Source organism: Diospyros lotus, chromosome 2 (assembly GCF_014633365.1).
Source record: "Diospyros lotus cultivar Yz01 chromosome 2, ASM1463336v1, whole genome shotgun sequence".
Lineage (NCBI taxonomy): Eukaryota > Viridiplantae > Streptophyta > Magnoliopsida > Ericales > Ebenaceae > Diospyros > Diospyros lotus.
In genome coordinates this window covers 44,589,188-44,606,093 of record NC_068339.1, presented here as the reverse complement: position 1 = coordinate 44,606,093, position 16,906 = coordinate 44,589,188, and the positions used below count along the sequence as shown (strand labels likewise).

Genomic DNA, 16,906 nt, shown 5'->3' with positions numbered 1-16,906 from the left:
AAACTTGATCTTAGGATCGATTTGGTGGCGTGGGGTTAATTAGTAAGTAATTATTTTTTACTTTAACTGAACTTAAGACAACTCTAGATCCCCCGTCTCCTCAGTCCAAGATGAATGAAGAGATAAGTCACAGATTAAAATTTGATGACTCAGCCCCTTGGATAGATATAAGGCTTAATATATCTTAAAGTCCTTGATCTATTATAAAATATGACATTAAGTTCTTCACTTAAAAAATCTCAAGATTCAGTTTTTAAATAATTAAAAAGATACCTTTTTAGTCTTTGTCGTTTACATCTATTGGTGTGTGACATCACGCACCGTTTAAGGTACGTGACATAACAAATGATTTAAAATGATTTTATATTATTTTAATTGTTGTTATTATATTCTTGCATTTAGATGGCATTTACTTGGCATTTCATGTGCATTTCGGCTTGGTTTATGCGGCCTGCTCAGATCCATCCTTTCCCATGGTTGCTGTCATCACCCCCTTCCGCCATAGCTATGGCCCTCTCTCTTTCTCTCTCTCTATATATATTGCACAGACCCATCCTCCCCTTTCTCTCTCTCTCTTTATGTATATATACTGCACAGTACACAGACCCACCCCCCTCCTATGGTCGCGACCCTCCCTTTCTCTCTCTATATATATTGCACAGTGCATAGACCCACCCCCCTCCGTTGGCCACAACCTTCTCTTTCTCTATATATATTGCACAGACCCACCCCATCTCTCTCTCTCTCTCTATATATATATATACATATATATTGCACAGGTACATGGGGAACAATGGGGGTTGGTCTGGGCTACTGCATTATTGCAGCTATGGCTTCACCTGACTGGCTAGTGGTTGCTGTTGAAGGGGACTCTGGTTTTGGTTTTAGCGCCATGGAAGTGGAGTTTGTCTCGAATTCCCAATACTTGACTATAAGTTCTCACATTATTGCTGGTAGATAGATAATAGAAATCTCTTGCTCGCATGCCTTATTCCTTTCAATTATGAAAGCATAGAATACAAATTGCACGTTGAATGCTTAAGTCTAAATTTTGACAGCTAAAAATTCATTTGCATTCATGTTTGGCATTTAATCATATTGCTGTCTATAATCGGTTAAATATTATGTTTTGTTTCTTGCTTCAATGGGGATTTAGATAGGGCATTAGTCTCTTTCTCTCTCTCTCTCTATACTGCACAGACTCATCCCCCCCTCTCTCTTTATGTATATATTGTACAATCCATCACTCATTCCCGGCCAACTCTCTCTCTCTCTCTCGCAATGATGGCCGTGTTCATCGCGGTTGCCATGGCGGGTGGGTGACGGCTGTGTTCATAGCGGCCATGTGTGTGTGTGTGTTTGTGTATATTGGGGGTGGGTGATGGCTGCGACCCTTTGTGTGTTTGTGTATATGTATATATATATATATATAGAGTTGGATGTATATGTATATATATATGTGTATATATAGGTTTGGCACAAACATAACGGAGTCGTTTACTTGCATTGACGACAAGGACTAAAAAGATATCTTTTTAATTGTTTAAAGATCGAATCTTGAGATTTTTTAGGTGAGAGATTTAATGTCATAATTTGTAATAGTTGGGGGATTTTAAGATGTATTAAGCCTAGATATAATTAGATGCACAATTTGGTACGGAGATAAAATTAAACTTAAGATCTTAGGGTACGTTTAATTGGAGGGTGAAAGTGAGGTGGAATTTCAATTTTATGGAATTTTAATTTTCACCCCACCTCTAGGAATTTCAATTCATTGATTTCAAGGAAAATTTTAACTTTTTGAACTAAGATGGAATTCGAATTTCATAGAAAAAAAAGTTGATTGATGGAATTTCTTGAAATTTAGATGAAAAATAAATTTTACCTTATTTTTTACTCTTATCAAATGCACCGTTAGTGTATCCTAACCTTGTGACGAGGGGTTTAGTAAGTGTGACTTATCTAAAAAAAAAAAAAAAGTTAGCATGAATATAAATTTATTTTTAAAATTTGTTTTTCTTTTCATCAACAAATTTTAATTTTTAATTCTTCTACCCAGCAAAAAAATAAATTTTCTTATCATATAAAACAATTTTTGCATGGTAAAATAACACCTTTTGTAAGGGTTGTTCCAGTTATGAAAATAATTTTTTTTTTTATTTTTGTTTTCTCCTTACGAGATAAATTTTACGAGATAAAGGTTATATATATTTGGATAAATTGTCAAGTTAGTCTTTATATTTTGGTTTAGGGTCTAAATTAATTGATTGATTTATTTTATTTTTTAAACAATTGAATAAATCTTTGCCCTTTCAAATTTAATTACAATAAATCAATATTTATTCGGGGATGTTTATATTCTGTTAATTAAGTTAAATCTACCCTAAATCAAGTTTTAACCTGCAGAATTAAAACGCTAATCATATTGCATGCACTTTATAATATTCTCGTGTTTGATTTAGACAAAATAAAATTTTTTAATTGCTAATAAGCCTAAAGATGTTACTGTGAGGTACGAGTTTGAATTTGGGTTGGTATTGTTTTTTTTCTCCAAATTTATATTTTTATATATAATTATATAAATTTTTTATTATTTTGATTACATACTTAAATTTGTATTTTTAACAAAAATTAACTCTTGTATTTTTATTTTTTTACTATTTTTTTTATTATTTTAATTACACTTTTAAATCTATATTTTCATATCAGTTTAATTTCTGTATTTTAATATTTAAAAAAAATAAAGTGAGAAGAGTTAACACTTTACACACATTAAAGTATAGAGATTAAATTGATTTAAAAATATAAATAAAATAGTATAATTAAAAGAAGGAAAAATTTGAATTGTTATATAAAAAAATATTAAAGTATATTGATTAATTTAATTCAAAAATATAAATATAATTATATAATTAAAATAACAAAAAAAAATTAAATAATCATATAAAAAAAACATATAAGTACATGCAAAAAAAAATGCCTTTTCTCAAATTTTTTTTCTTTTTATGATCTAAGTGTTTGAATTTCGTTTGTTCGGGAAGAGATTGATTTTTTCCTTAATTCGATCTCTATCTCTAGATAAATTAGATATAATCATAAATTTATATATTTTTAAATAGACACGTAATTATTTTCTATCAAATAAAATATTTTTATCACTACCAAACATTAATTCCTATTGCTCTTAACAAAATTTGAGAGCTTTTACCACATGAAAATTGCTACTCTTACACCATTATATATATCTTAAACTATACAATAGTGTAAGAATGTCTAAAACATCCCTAAATCTCAATAAAGCCCAATAAAATGTAAGGTATTTAAAATATTTTTATATTATTATATAACTCAAAATATACACAATAGTCACTCTTACCACATTTGCCCTCCCTGGAGCGCCTCTCCTCAATTACTTTTACCATTGGTTGAATGCAGCGTAGTGAAGCGACGTCGTTTGGTATGTCCAGCGATGAACCAGCGTCCGTAACGAGGATAGAAAATAGAAAGTACAACGAAAATGGGGCAGTGAAGTAGAAGAAGAGGGCGACAATGAGCGAAGCCGAAGCTCCAAAGCTTTACACCAACAAACCTAAGAAATGTAAGCACAGTCCACAACTCCTTCTTCTTCTTCTTCTTCGTTGCTGTTGTCCTATGGATTGCTTTTATCAATTTCTTTCTCTTGATTACACGTTTGCAAACACAGACGGCGAAGAAGAGGAATCTTTTATTAATTTTTCCTTTTTATTTTTCTTCCATCTTTGGATGTTGAAATCATTAGCGTTTTGACGTTTGATTATCGATTATTATTGTGACAGCCCAGCTGAGGCCGCGCCACCAGCTACTGCGAGAGCAGGCACCGCCTTCCCCGTTCTCTTCTTCGTCGTCAATGGGGACTCTGCCGCCCTCAAAGACTGGGCCCCCGCCTCAACCCCCGAGGGAATCGTTCGCTAGGCGTTATAAGTTCTTCTGGCCTCTTCTCCTCACTGTCAATCTCGCTGTCGGAGGTCTTGTTTTGTCTCTCCATCTCTCTAAATATGTCCGCGTACTCGTGAATTTCAGACTCTTATCATCGATTAGTTGACCTGATATTTGGTTGGTTTTATTTTGATTCAATTCGATGAATGGAGCTGTGAATTAGGGTTTTGGCCTGACATTTCATGTATCAGCGATTCCTGATTAGGCTGCTTCTTTGTCCCCTATTTTGTCGAATTTAAACTAAATCGATTGTTTTTCACGTAATTTCATGGCGTCCTAGACGAAGTTTAGCTGAGTTGACTTTAGTGGGCAAATGCCATCTCTATTGGAATATTAATGATGATTTGACTGAGATCTTTTACTTGTCCTGGATCAGCTTGTTTGTCATCACATTTTGGAAGGTTTGATCATTGTGAAACAGTGGTTTCTCGCAATTATGTGATGCAAATACAATGGACATTCTACTAATGTTAATTGATTTCAAGGGAAGAACCACTTTTTGAACCTGTGGCTGTGGAAGATAAAAAGTATGCAAAGTGAGAAAGGAGTTAAAATTTTGGAAATATGATTGTTTCTTAAAGTGATGGCACTCTCTGAGAGTGCTGATGCATGTTGAACACTGAAATGCATATGGGTTGATTATGTAGAAACTAGTGATAAAATAAGAAAATATTAGGGAAAAGATACCTGAGATGCCTGATGTTTAGACAAAAAGTAGGTGGTACTCCTAAGGTTATAAAAATAACAATGACCTCCCTTGACTCTATAAACCTTGTTGCACTTAATCCCATGTTGTTACTTAATCCTAATGATTAAAACACACTCTCTCTCTCTCTCTCTCATCCCTCCCTCCCTTGCAGGGTTTGGCCACTGCAGAACTGAATCCAACAATTTGAGGGTTTGAGCAAATTGCTGGGGTTAATCGAACCCCAAACTACACACACACAAACACACGTGTGTATATATTTAGTATATTCAACACCAGCACATCACTGCGGCAATCCCCAATGATTTTCTAGGGTGATTGAACCCCAACATTTATCTATATAAAAACACATATTTATTTTCAACCACATCGAATTGCTGGGGTTCATTTGAACCCAAGCTCACTGAGGTTGAAGAGGCTCCAGTGATGGCTGCCTGAACTTTTTTTTTATATATAAATATTTTCTATGAAAATATATTTTGACATATATACGTTTAGTTGATATATATACTCATTAGAAACTATAATTTTAATTTAGAATTAAATTTTCTTAATATATTTGTGTTCGATAAAATATATATGTTTAGTTAAAGATTAGAAATATATTTTTGTAATTAAATATATTTTCTATAATTATGATATATTTTTAATTTACAATTAGATTTTCAATATATTTAGGAAATATACTTTTCATCAAATAAAATTTATATACATAGTTTAGAGAGAGAGAGAGAGAGAGAGAGAGAGATCCAAGTGGTAGAATAGTCAACTTACCTTGATTTTCAACGGTAGTGGTAGTCTTTGTCATTTCCAATGAGGGGTACTTTCTGCAATTAGGACGGTGGTTAGTGTAATTTACTCAAAAATTAATTGCTCTTCTCATGGACTTTTAATAGTAAAAATTTAAAACCTAATTTTTATTTATTTATTTTTATGAATAGAGCTATTTTAAGTACATATTAAGTTTTCCTTTGTCCACATATACACTTACACATTATTCTGATGTGTAGAATTTGAAATATGACTTTTATTGTTCTTGACATATGAAAATGTATGATTATTGATTAATGTAGAAAATGGGGGAATTATTTAAGTTTTTATTTGTACATAGAAAATTCAAAATTATATGTTTATTTTTGTGTCTCAATTGTCGTGTCCCAAATATCCTTGTGCGATTGTGTCATATAGTATCGTGCTACTCTTGTGATTATTTTCTTTAATGAGGTCTTTCGCAAAGAAAAAAGGAAAGAAATGAGAAGGAAACCGCTTTCCCCTATTTGTTTGTTGAGGAAAGAGAAAAGAGTATAAAGGGTAATTATTAATTTTTGATAGGGTTGGACGGGTGGTGATTCTTGTTTGTTAGTCGTATTTGGGTTATGTCAATCTAGGAATATGACAGTAAACATGTCAACTCAAACTTGACTTAATTGTTTAATCATGTCAGATACCTTGACTTGAATATGACTTGTTTATTGAACATGTAACACTGCAAAATTTGTTTAGGGCTTGTTTACATCAACTTTTTTGTTCAGCTATTGTTTTCATTCTTTTGACAACAAAAGTGGAAGATGGTGTTAGGTACTTATTTTCCTTGTGAAAAGTTTTAAAAATATCCAAATTTTTGAATCACAATTTTAACACTTTTTTCTAGTGCATAGAATTTGAAACATGAGTTTTGTTATTGTTATTGTTCTTGTTCTTGATATGCAAAATGTATTATTAATGAAGAAAATGGTGGAATTGTTTTTTTTTTTCATTTATACATAGAAAGCTATATGTTTATATTTGTTTCTGATTTGTCATCCCCTGAATATTTTGTAACTATAGTGTAGGTATGTCCTTGTGTGATCTTGTCATATAGTATTGATGCTACTAAGGTCATTACTTTCCTTCATGAGGTCATTTGCAAAGGCTAAGGAAAGAAATGAGAAGTAGATAACTTTCCCTCTTTTAGTCAAAGATTAAAGAGAAGAGAGAATAAAAGGTTATGTGGAATAGCCAGAAAATAGAGAAAGATTGAAGAAGAAGAGTAGAAGAAGATTTGGAGGAGAAGAAAAGAGAAGAAGTTAAAGAGAGGAAGAAATCCTAACTAAAGTGTGAATTTTTCCTCCTTGAATGTATCATTCAAAGAGAAAAATCACATTCAATTTCAGTCAAAAGTGTGAATTTTTTATACATGGTAAGCTTATTTATAGGTTGGAATCATAACTAAAGTAATTAATCTAACTACAATCATCTGAACAAAACTGAAAATCTAAAATCTAAATAAAATAAGATAAATAATTAACGAACCTTTCATAATTGTCCTAACCATAAATATTCTAGCAAAATAAATAAAACTAATAAGAATCTAAAATCCAAATTCCAAAATCAAATCAAAACTAAATCCTAATATCAAATGTTAAAATTTAATAATCCTAATTCCTCATCAAAAGCTAAATACTAATTTGTGATAGGGAAGGTAATTTTTGTGTTTGTTTTGGGTCAATCTAGGAATATAACAGTACACAGGTTGACTTGAATATGACTTAATTGATTAATAATGTCAAATACCTGTACTCGAATTTGACTTGTTTATTGAATAGGTAGCACCTCATAATTTGTTTAGGTCCCGTTTGGATTGACTTTTGTTTTTCATTATCTTGACGACAAAAACAGAAGATGGAGTTTAATTACCTGTTTTTTTCAAAAGTTTTGGAATTTTAAAATTTAAAAATAAGAAAAATGTGTTTTCAATTTTTAATTCGTTTTCATTTTCTTCCCTGTGTGCCACTCCTCATTACTGGAGACCTTGCAGTTGCCACTCATCAGCAACTCCCAGAGATCTTTTTTATCATTGATCCCAAAAAATGCATAAACTATAAGCTCCCTCTCTGTGAATCAGAAACCGGAATCTGTAACAGCTACAAGAGGAGCAAATTCTGATTTGTCCATAAAGACATTACCACAGCAGAAGAAAGAGTGGGCCTTTCTGGTTAGAGAAGCAGAGAAAGTACAGAGTCTTCTCTATAGTTTACTGAAAACCAATCTTTCTTCTGCAACGCCACCAGTCCTCTCTCTCTCTCCCTCTCCACCCATATATATGCATACGTACATGTGCAGTGTGTGGGTCTTTGGGCTTTTCTCTCCTAGGAACCCCCTTTTGCCCTTCTCTCTGGTTTTCACAAGACCAGAGTTTCTGCTTTCATCATTTGTTTAGTTGCTGATGCTGGGTTTATCTATGGAGACCAGATTTAGTCTCCTGTTTCGATTTTCTGGTCTTCTTATGTTCTTTTTGCTTATTTTCCTTGATTTGTTTTCTGTATACATCTGTTCGTATAATGTGTGTCTCTGTGTATCCAATCAGTGTAAATCCACTCCCAGCAGCCCATAACAAGCACTAGGACGGAGTGGGGAGGGAAAATACAAAAAATAAAGAAGAAATAAAACAAACCTGTCAAACAATTTGTTAAGTTATTATTTTTTAAAAATGAAAATAAAACCTAAACACAAAAAATTGAAAATGAAAATTGGAAACAGAAAGTTGAAAAATCTCAGCCGAGTGACCCCTTAGTGAATGAATGGATTGTGTCAGGTTGGGTTGGCATGATGCAACTTGCATAACGTACACATCAATAAATAGATTGTGTTAGGTTAACACGACTTGACTTGTTTAATCCATTTCATAAATAGATCATGTCTGATCACCAACTAATTAATTACTATTAGAACTAGATAATTAATGCTAGTGAAGGTTAAGTCAAGTATCTAAATCTAATTGCAATGGTTAAATAGAAAAACAACTATGATAAGTCCAACTAAATTCAGCAACACAAACAACAGTCATAATCATCAATACTAAACCATATAGCAACATTTAAAATAATTCAAATAGAAAAGGAGCCATATTTTCTCTAAAAAAGGGTTGAGGTTTCTCCAATTTTTAAACTTATGAAATTAACCTTATAATTTTTATTATTATACACATTTAAGCAATTTTTTTTTTGGCTTTATTTTGACAAAAATAGTATTTTTAGGAAAAAAAAAAAATCACAAGTCTTAATCCCACTAAATTGGGATCAATACATGAATTCTAAGCCCCCAACCATTTTATCCATGACCATATAGTTTCCCACTAAGTTTTTATGTTTTCCTTGTTTTTCGCCTGCCCTTTTTTGCTCCGACACTCATTTCATCCATTCACCACACACATGCATTCATTGATTTTTTTTTCCCCGACGTGTCCAAGCCCTCTTAATCATGTCTCTTGCATCTTGTATTCAATAGATGCCACTTTAACCTTATTACATTGTTAGATCTAAGGATCTGAGCTAGGGTTTCTTTAGGAAGTAACCAGAAAAGAGAGAAGTGAGGGAGAAATAGAGTAGAAAGAACGGAGAGAGAGAGAGAGAGAGAGAGAGAGAGAGAGAGGGAAAAGATTTTTGTATTATCTCACAATGAATCCCCATCCTCTAACTGATTGCCTATTTATAGGCTTTCTAGCTTTCGCACACAATAACAACTAAAAGGTACAAACAGTTTCAACAGCAAAGTACAACCAGAAAAAATACATGTAACATACAATTACTGCCTTAACCCTTGGGTCATGACAATTCTCTCCTCTTTGAGAAATTTCTTGTCCCCAAGAAATCACAAAAGCTGAGTCACCCGAGGGAATTGCTTAAGTAAGTTGGGCAAGTATTCCCAAGTAGTGTGATCTGGGTGTAGACCATTGCACCAAAACTTGAGTTAGGGGCAGTGTGTTCTGATAGATAACCCTCTTCTCCAAGACAGCTAGGGGCTCAATGTCCACTGCCATATCTTCAGCTGTTAAGGAAGATTAGTACCAGTAATGTCAGTAGGCCCTACTGGTCTTTTCAGCAAAGAAACATGAAAAACAGGGTGAATTTGCACATCATCTGGCAGCTGCAACCAATAGGCTACATCTCCCACTTTAACCACTATAGGAAAAAGCCCATAGTACTTCGGACTCAGCTTAGATGCAGGGGAATTAGAAAAAAACATACTGCTGAAATTGTTTCACACTTAAATATACCATATCTCCCACATCAAATGCTCTTTCACTCCTTCTGTCAGCAAACTGTTTCATCCGGTTCTGGGCTATAGCCAATTCCTTCTTAATCAACTGCAGCACCTCCTGTCGCTGCTGTAAATACTGATCCACTGCAACTTCAGTACTAGAATATTACATCACAGCAGGCAATAGAGGAGCTTTATACCCGAATAAAGCCTCAAAAGGAGTTGTCTTCAGTGAGCTATGAAAACTGGAGTTATACCACCACTAAGCCAAATATAACCACTTGTTCCAGCTCGTAGGTTTGGAGAAGCAGATACATCTGAGAAAAGTTTCCAAGCATTGTGTCATGACCCTAGGGTTTAGCTAGGGTCTAGGAAGGAATTTGGATAAGAATTAGAGGAAGGAAGAGCAGAAAGGGAGGGAAAGGAAGAACAGAACAGAATTGAGGGAGAGAGAGAGAAGCCATGGGAGAGTATTGAGAGAGGAAATTGAGATTCAAATCATTCATTAAAAAACCCCTTCCTCTAACTACTCAAGCCTATTTATAGGCTTACAATTGAAGATGCTAACAACAACAGAAAATACAACTAATAAGGAAAACACAACATGTATTACTAATATATCCTTGGGGTCATGACAATCCCCACCCCTTCAAACAATTCTTGTCCCCAAGAATTGGCTGCTGTTAACCCTATTATTCAGCCAATTCCAGCCTTAATAATTTGTTTTCTTCTTCGCCTTTTCTTGTTCTTATCTCTCACTTTTCTTCTCTTTTGTCTTTCCGTGTCTTTTCCTCCGAAAACAGCAGTATCACGATTCGCTGCAGCACTTGTTCCAGCCATCCACCCATTCCTTGTTGCTCTCAAAATTAATTCCATTTGACCTATCACACCTTCCACCATAATCTCTCTAACTGTAGAGAGTAAGTCAAATTGCTTTGCAGGCCGAAATTTGGTTCGATGCTGTTGCTTTCCAATGGAAATAAGAACTATCAAAGCAGAAAAAGTCTCGTTTCCTTCCACAGAATTTTCCCACCATCTTCCCAATGTCTTCTTTCTCTTTAGTAGAGGTATCCTCAATTGGGATATCTTTAACTTCCAGCAGATTTTTCTGGAAGTTACCACTTCCAGCAGAGTTTTCTGTGAGTGGAACCTTGATAGCTTCTTCAACAATTACCATTACTTCCTTAGCAGCCTGAATTGCCTGATCCAATTCAGGTTTTTCCTCCTTTGCAGCTATCGTCCTTATCCTTAGGTCTTTATTAGCCTCATACTTCTCATCAGCTGCAAGGACACTATCACCATTGCCATCCTTCCCTTCTAGTGCTGATACATCAACCTCCAGCAGATATGAACAATGATCCCCACCGATAGCATTGTCCAATCTCTCTTCCTTGCTGAAATCTTTAGTTACAATTGGCCGATCCAACTCCAATTTTTCCTCTGATTCATGCTTGGCATGATTTGCAGCCTTAGAAGCTTCCTCAATCAGTTGTCTGCCCTTAATATAATTGTTAGGCTGCAACTCTTGCTTTCTAAAAATGGCTTCCAAGGCGAGTTCCTGCAGCCTTGCTCTCTTGGCTGCCTTTTTCACAGTTGTCGGCATCATCATCCTAACCATTGACCTCAGTTTGTCCTTCAAACCACTAACAAATCTTGATACAAAATAGTGCTCCATCAAAGCTGGTTGATTACTCCACAACAGGGATCTTAACTCCTCAAATCTATCCCAATAATTTGTCACCGATCCCTCTTGACTTAATTTGTTGAACTCCTCAGTCACCTTAATCATGTTCTTTTTCATCCCAAATTGGTCATGTAAATTTCCAACAAGATCAGTCCATCTGATCTGCCCTTCCCTAGACATTGGAGTTTGATTGGCAGTGTGGAAAGATGAACATCTTACCTGAATTTCCAGTTTCAAGGCCAGTAGTCCCTCGGCCTCTTGCCAACCATGGGTCATAGGAAAGGTGCCTTGGCTGGGCAGAATTGAATCAGCTACTGCCCGGGGAGGAAAATTCGGTGATAACCGGAATTGAGGTGGCGAAGACAACATGTTAAACATGTTGTTGATCCGCTAGACGTGTTGCTCCATCATCTCCCGATGCCTCTCCAAGTCACTCTGCACTCTTTCTTGAGAGGCAGCTAGATCCCAATGCATGTTTGCTTTGTTGGTCACAATTTCCTCCCAGCTGTGGGTCATCGCCTCTTGCGTTGCCTTAGATTCCTTAACTTTAGAATTCTGCCTCTTAAAATGATTAACAGCCTCAGAAAATCGATCTTCCATAGATCGTTGTTCTATACGTTCTTCCTTAATCTCTGAATTAAAAACAACTTCCAAAGTTCAGCTGTTACTGAACAGCCTTCAATAATCACCCTTCCTTCACACCACAGTCACAAGCAGTGTCCTAGACGAGTTCCAATAGTCACTTCACTTTGATTCACCTTCAAATTCGAACCTCAATTATCAGTCGTGATTCACTGGTTCTTTGTTGCCTTCCAATTTTGAACAATATTTACCGGAGTTCCGTCCGAAATGGCCTCACAACCGTCACCCTTTCACATGCAGCAACCTAGTTCTGAATTTTCGCTCCTGACCGCTCTTGCCTTTCTCCTCAATCACATGCAGCGAGTTTGTTGGAATCAAACTGATTTAAGGTTAGCCCCAGCTAAGTCGGCACCCAATTACCATCCACCGTCTTGCTTTTGAAGCAACTTCCGCTGCGTAACTCCTCCTTATTGGATTTGATTTCGTCACTAAGAGCAATAGCCTATGGCTGTAGGCAGATCGTGATTCTCTTGTTCTATATCAGATTCATTGCGGATTCCAGCATCGCTTGGATTCTTATGGTAATCGCCCAAGCCTGCGTCCACTTCCAACCACACCACCCTGAACTACCTTCAGATTCTCTCGGAGTCACTGTCGGAACCTAGCTGCTTCGTCTCCAATTCTGAGCTGAAATTGCTTTGCTTGGCTTCGCCACTTGCAACTAATCTATAATCGACTGCCTTCCTTACTCACTGGAATCTCAATCTAAATCATTGGGGTTCCGCGCTCGCCCAGACCTTTTCCGCGCCTTCAAGTCCACCAAAAGTTAATTGAAGGACTCGCCTAGTCTGCTTCCACGCCTTGTCTCTTCCAGTCACGTTCCTTGTTGTCAAAAGTCCCTCCAGTACGCTTCAATTTCCGTATCGTCCGAACAACAACGTTTGCTCCCTACATTCGCTTCAATTTCCAAATCATTGGAACAACAACCTTCAATTTTGAATCATCACCGGACTCGAAGTGATTCAACGATCGCCTTCCGCCATTCCGAAAACCTTCTGGCGCACTTCAATTATACTGATCAACACACAACCTTCCGCCATTTCGAACACCTTCTGGCGCGCTTCAATTATACCGATCAACACATGGCCTGACGTTGGAATCATAGCCGAGGACTCACACTCAAGGACGACCAGCTCTGATACCAAATGTCATGACCCTAGGGTTTAGCTAGGGTCTAGGAAGGAATTTGGATAAGAATTAGAGGAAGGAAGAGCAGAAAGGGAGGGAAAGGAAGAACATAATAGAATTGAGGGAGAGAGAGAGAAGCTGTGGGAGAGTATTGAGAGAGGGAATTGAGATTCAAATCATTCATTAAAAAACCCCTTCCTCTAACTACTCAAGCCTATTTATAGGCTTACAATTGAAGATGCTAACAACAACAAAAAATACAACTAATAAGGAAAACACAACATGTATTACTAATATATCCTTGGGATTCCTTGGGGTCATGACACATCGGTTCACTCTTTCAGTCTGACCATCTGTCTCCAGATGATAAGCAGTTGACATGTGTAATCCCGCCCCCAAACTTTTGGACAACTCCTGCTGGAAATTATTGGTGAATATTTTGTCTCTATTAGATACTATAGATAGTGGCAGCCCATGAAACTTGATAACAGAGTCCAGGAGTAAATGAGCAACTTCTTGAGTTGTGAAAGGATGAGCCAAACTCAAGAAATGCGCAAACTTAGTTAACCTGTCCACCGCCACCATTATAACATCTCTTCCTTCAGACTTGGGCAGTCCCTCCACAAATTCCATAGGAATTTGTTCCCAAGCCTCTTCTAGAATGTCTAATGGCTGCAGCAGACCAGGGTAGGCAACATGTTCATGCTTGTAGCGTTGACAAATAGCACAAGCCAGAACAAATGCAGTCAGATCCCTCTTGAGTTCTGGACAGTAGAATTGCTGCCTCACCTTGTGATATGTGACTCTTAAACCAGCTTGTCCCCCCAAAGGAGAGCTGTGCAAGGACTGTAAAATTCAGTCCTTTAGTTGGCTATCGTCCCCTACCACCAGTCTTCCTTTAAACCTGATTAAACCGATTGACAGAGTGTATCCAGGTTACCTTGTGGGTTGAATGGCCAACTGAGATATAAGATTCTTAGCCCAATTAGAATTTTCATAAATCACAGAAATTTCTTTCACCCAATTTGGAATTACTGCTGATATGGCTTGACAGCTTCCTTTCTCTTCCCTTCTAGATGGGGCTTCAGCCACCACATTCTCCTTGCCCCCTCTGATATTGAATTGTATAATCCAGACCCAGTAATTTAGTAATTCCTTTCTTCTGTAGCTGTGTGTGTAACCTTTGCTATAGCAAGAATTTTAGACTTTCATGATTAGTTCTAATAACAAACTGATTTCTCTCCAAATAATGCCTCCATTTTTCCACTGCTATCAGTACTACAATTAGCTCTGTGTCATAGATACTTGGCCCCAAGTGCTTTGGTGCTAAGGCTTGACTAATACTGGTGGTGGTGGACAGGTTAACTAAGTTTGTGCATTTCTTGAGTTTGGCTCATCCTTTCACAGCTCAAGAAGTTTCTTGTTTACACCTGGGCTCTGTTGTCAAGTTTCATGGGCTGCCACTATCTATAGTGTCTGATAGAGACAAAATAGTCGGTATTAATTTCTAGCAGGAGTTGTTCAGAAGTTTAGGGGGTGAGATTACACATGTCAACTGTTTATCATCCTGACTAATGGTCAAACTGAAAGAGTGAACCAATGCTTGGAAACTCATCTCAGATGTATCTGCTTCTCCAAACCTAAGAGCTGGAACAAGTGGTTATCTTTGGCTTAGTGGTGGTATAACTCCAGTTTTTCATTTTTTTTTTTTTTTTTTTATGGTTGCACATTCACCATAACATTTTAATCTCAATTATGCTTATCTTGCACATGTTGGTATTTAAATGCCCAACAAAGGTGATCTTATTATTATTCAATAAAATTTTCTTCTTAACTTCAAGGAAGTTTTAGTCATAAAAGTCTAGGTGTACTTTTTCACTTTAGCCATCCTGCTTTGATTTTGAGTAATATTCTTCATAATGCCCCTTTCTTTTTGAGCAATTGATCCAAGACATCTAAACTGATCTTTTGTTGGAATAACTTCCAAGTTTCACAATGTCAACATCCACACTTCTTTCCCGAAATCACATTCTACATATTCAGTTTTTGACCTATATAACTTAAAACATTTGTATTCTAAGGTGTTCTTTCATAGTTTAAGTTCATTTTTCACGCATGGTTTTGTCTCACCTAACAATATGGTCAACACATGGCATAAACTAAGGCAATTCTTATTGGATGTATTTCGTGAATTTATCCATCACAAGAGCAAAGAGGTAAGGCATCAATGCTGATATTTTTTTTTTTTATGACTTCTTGATGTAGATCTGTGATATAATCCCCTTGGAATTGGAAAAGTTTCAATATCTCCTCTACAAGTACTTGCACATGTTTTTGCTTGATACTTCTTTTACAAAAAACAATAATCAGGTTAGATGAGTTGCTGTTGGCACGATTAACTTGTTTAATTATGGGCCTACTGCAATTTATTTTGGGGTTAAAAGAGTCAACTTTATTGGATTAAACATAATAATCCTTCTAATAAATGGGTCCAATCCATGTCATATTTGAGTTAAGCAAGTCAACCAAACTTATTTTTGTGTTAGGTTTAGGTTGAATAAATTTGACATGGATCCATTTATACCTAACCAAATTTATGTCAGATTCAAGTTGTATTTTCAAGTTTTGTGCCAATTGTCATCCCTAATTTGATGAGAAAGATAGAAAATGAAAGTGATAAATTTAAGAACCAAACAGAGGTTGAGAAACTTGTTTTCTCCTCCTCTCTTTCCTCTTTCCTTCCAGTGATTGCCAATCATGCACTGTTATTGTTTCTATTGCTCGAGTAGTTAATAGGAATCTTTGCCATTTCTTTTCTGACTGGGATATATATATATATAGCTTATCTGTTCATGAGGACAAGCAAGAAGGAAACAGGTGTAGAGGAAGAAGAAACACAGAAGGTTCCTCCCTCTGCAAGTCCAACTGCTACTGCTGTTGTAGTTGTTCCAGATACCGAGCAAACACCATCCCCTGCGCTTGTAACAAAACCTGTAATATTGCGAGAACCAATACCCGAGAATCAGCAGCGTGAATTGTTCAAGTGGCTACTGGAGGAGAAGAGGAAGGTGAAGCCAAAGGATCCCGAGGAGAAGAAACGCATTGATGAAGAGAAAGCCATCATCAAACAGTTTATTCGAGCCAAATCTCTTCCAAGTTTGTGATTCATAATAATTTCTTCTAGTTTCACAACCCCAGAGAATTATTCTAGGGTTGGAATCCGGTTATTGTCAATGTTATCATTGCTCTCTCTTTCCTGCTTTAGGATCATAAAGTTTGCGACTTTGCTTTTGGCGGAATATTACCAATCTAGATGTCTTCTTGTGTCTGCTTGGAGATGAAGTCAGCTCTTTTCTTTCTTATGTGAATATCAGTGCCTAATTTTGGAACCTTGGTGCCTGTGCCCTGTTTAACAGTGCATTCGAGAGGAGGTGATGAATGAAAAAAGGTGGAATCACTTTCAATCCCCTTTGGTTCAAGCCTTAACATTGAATGAAAATTTACCTTTGTGTATAAATTACATTCTATCTGTCTTCATTAATTTTCTCCCATTCCATCCATTTCTATTGCCTTCCCAGATATGAAGAAGCATCTTTTATTGTTTTTTATTTTTTTTTTACCCCTTATTTCTTACATTCTCCCAAACAAGGCCTAGCCCAGATAGGACTAAGGAAAGTGGTGGTTAGGGGCTGGCGTGGAATGGAAGATTCAAGGTTAGCTATGGCGGCTGCCTTTGGGTTTGGGGCCTCTCT

At 36.2% G+C, this 16,906-nt stretch overlaps 1 protein-coding gene across 1 annotated transcript; it reads left to right on the top strand.

The window, feature by feature from the left end:
* Positions 1-3,430: 3,430 nt before the first annotated feature.
* LOC127795527 (uncharacterized) lies at positions 3,431-16,691 on the top strand. Its single transcript, XM_052327276.1, has 3 exons — positions 3,431-3,598; positions 3,816-4,004; positions 15,996-16,691. The coding sequence occupies exons 1-3, from the start codon at positions 3,550-3,552 to the stop codon at positions 16,316-16,318; spliced, it is 561 nt and encodes a 186-aa protein (XP_052183236.1). The 5' UTR covers positions 3,431-3,549; the 3' UTR covers positions 16,319-16,691.
* The last annotated feature ends 215 nt before the right edge of the window (positions 16,692-16,906 follow it).

Excerpts from the sequence above, each read along its gene's own strand:
- LOC127795527 (XM_052327276.1), top strand. The coding sequence starts at position 3,550 with ATGAGCGAAGCCGAAGCTCCAAAGCTTTACACCAACAAACCTAAGAAA. Across the intron at positions 3,599-3,815 it reads CACCAACAAACCTAAGAAAT|CCCAGCTGAGGCCGCGCCAC; the intron begins GTAAGCACAGTC and ends TTATTGTGACAG. Across the intron at positions 4,005-15,995 it reads TGTCAATCTCGCTGTCGGAG|CTTATCTGTTCATGAGGACA; the intron begins GTCTTGTTTTGT and ends ATATATATATAG.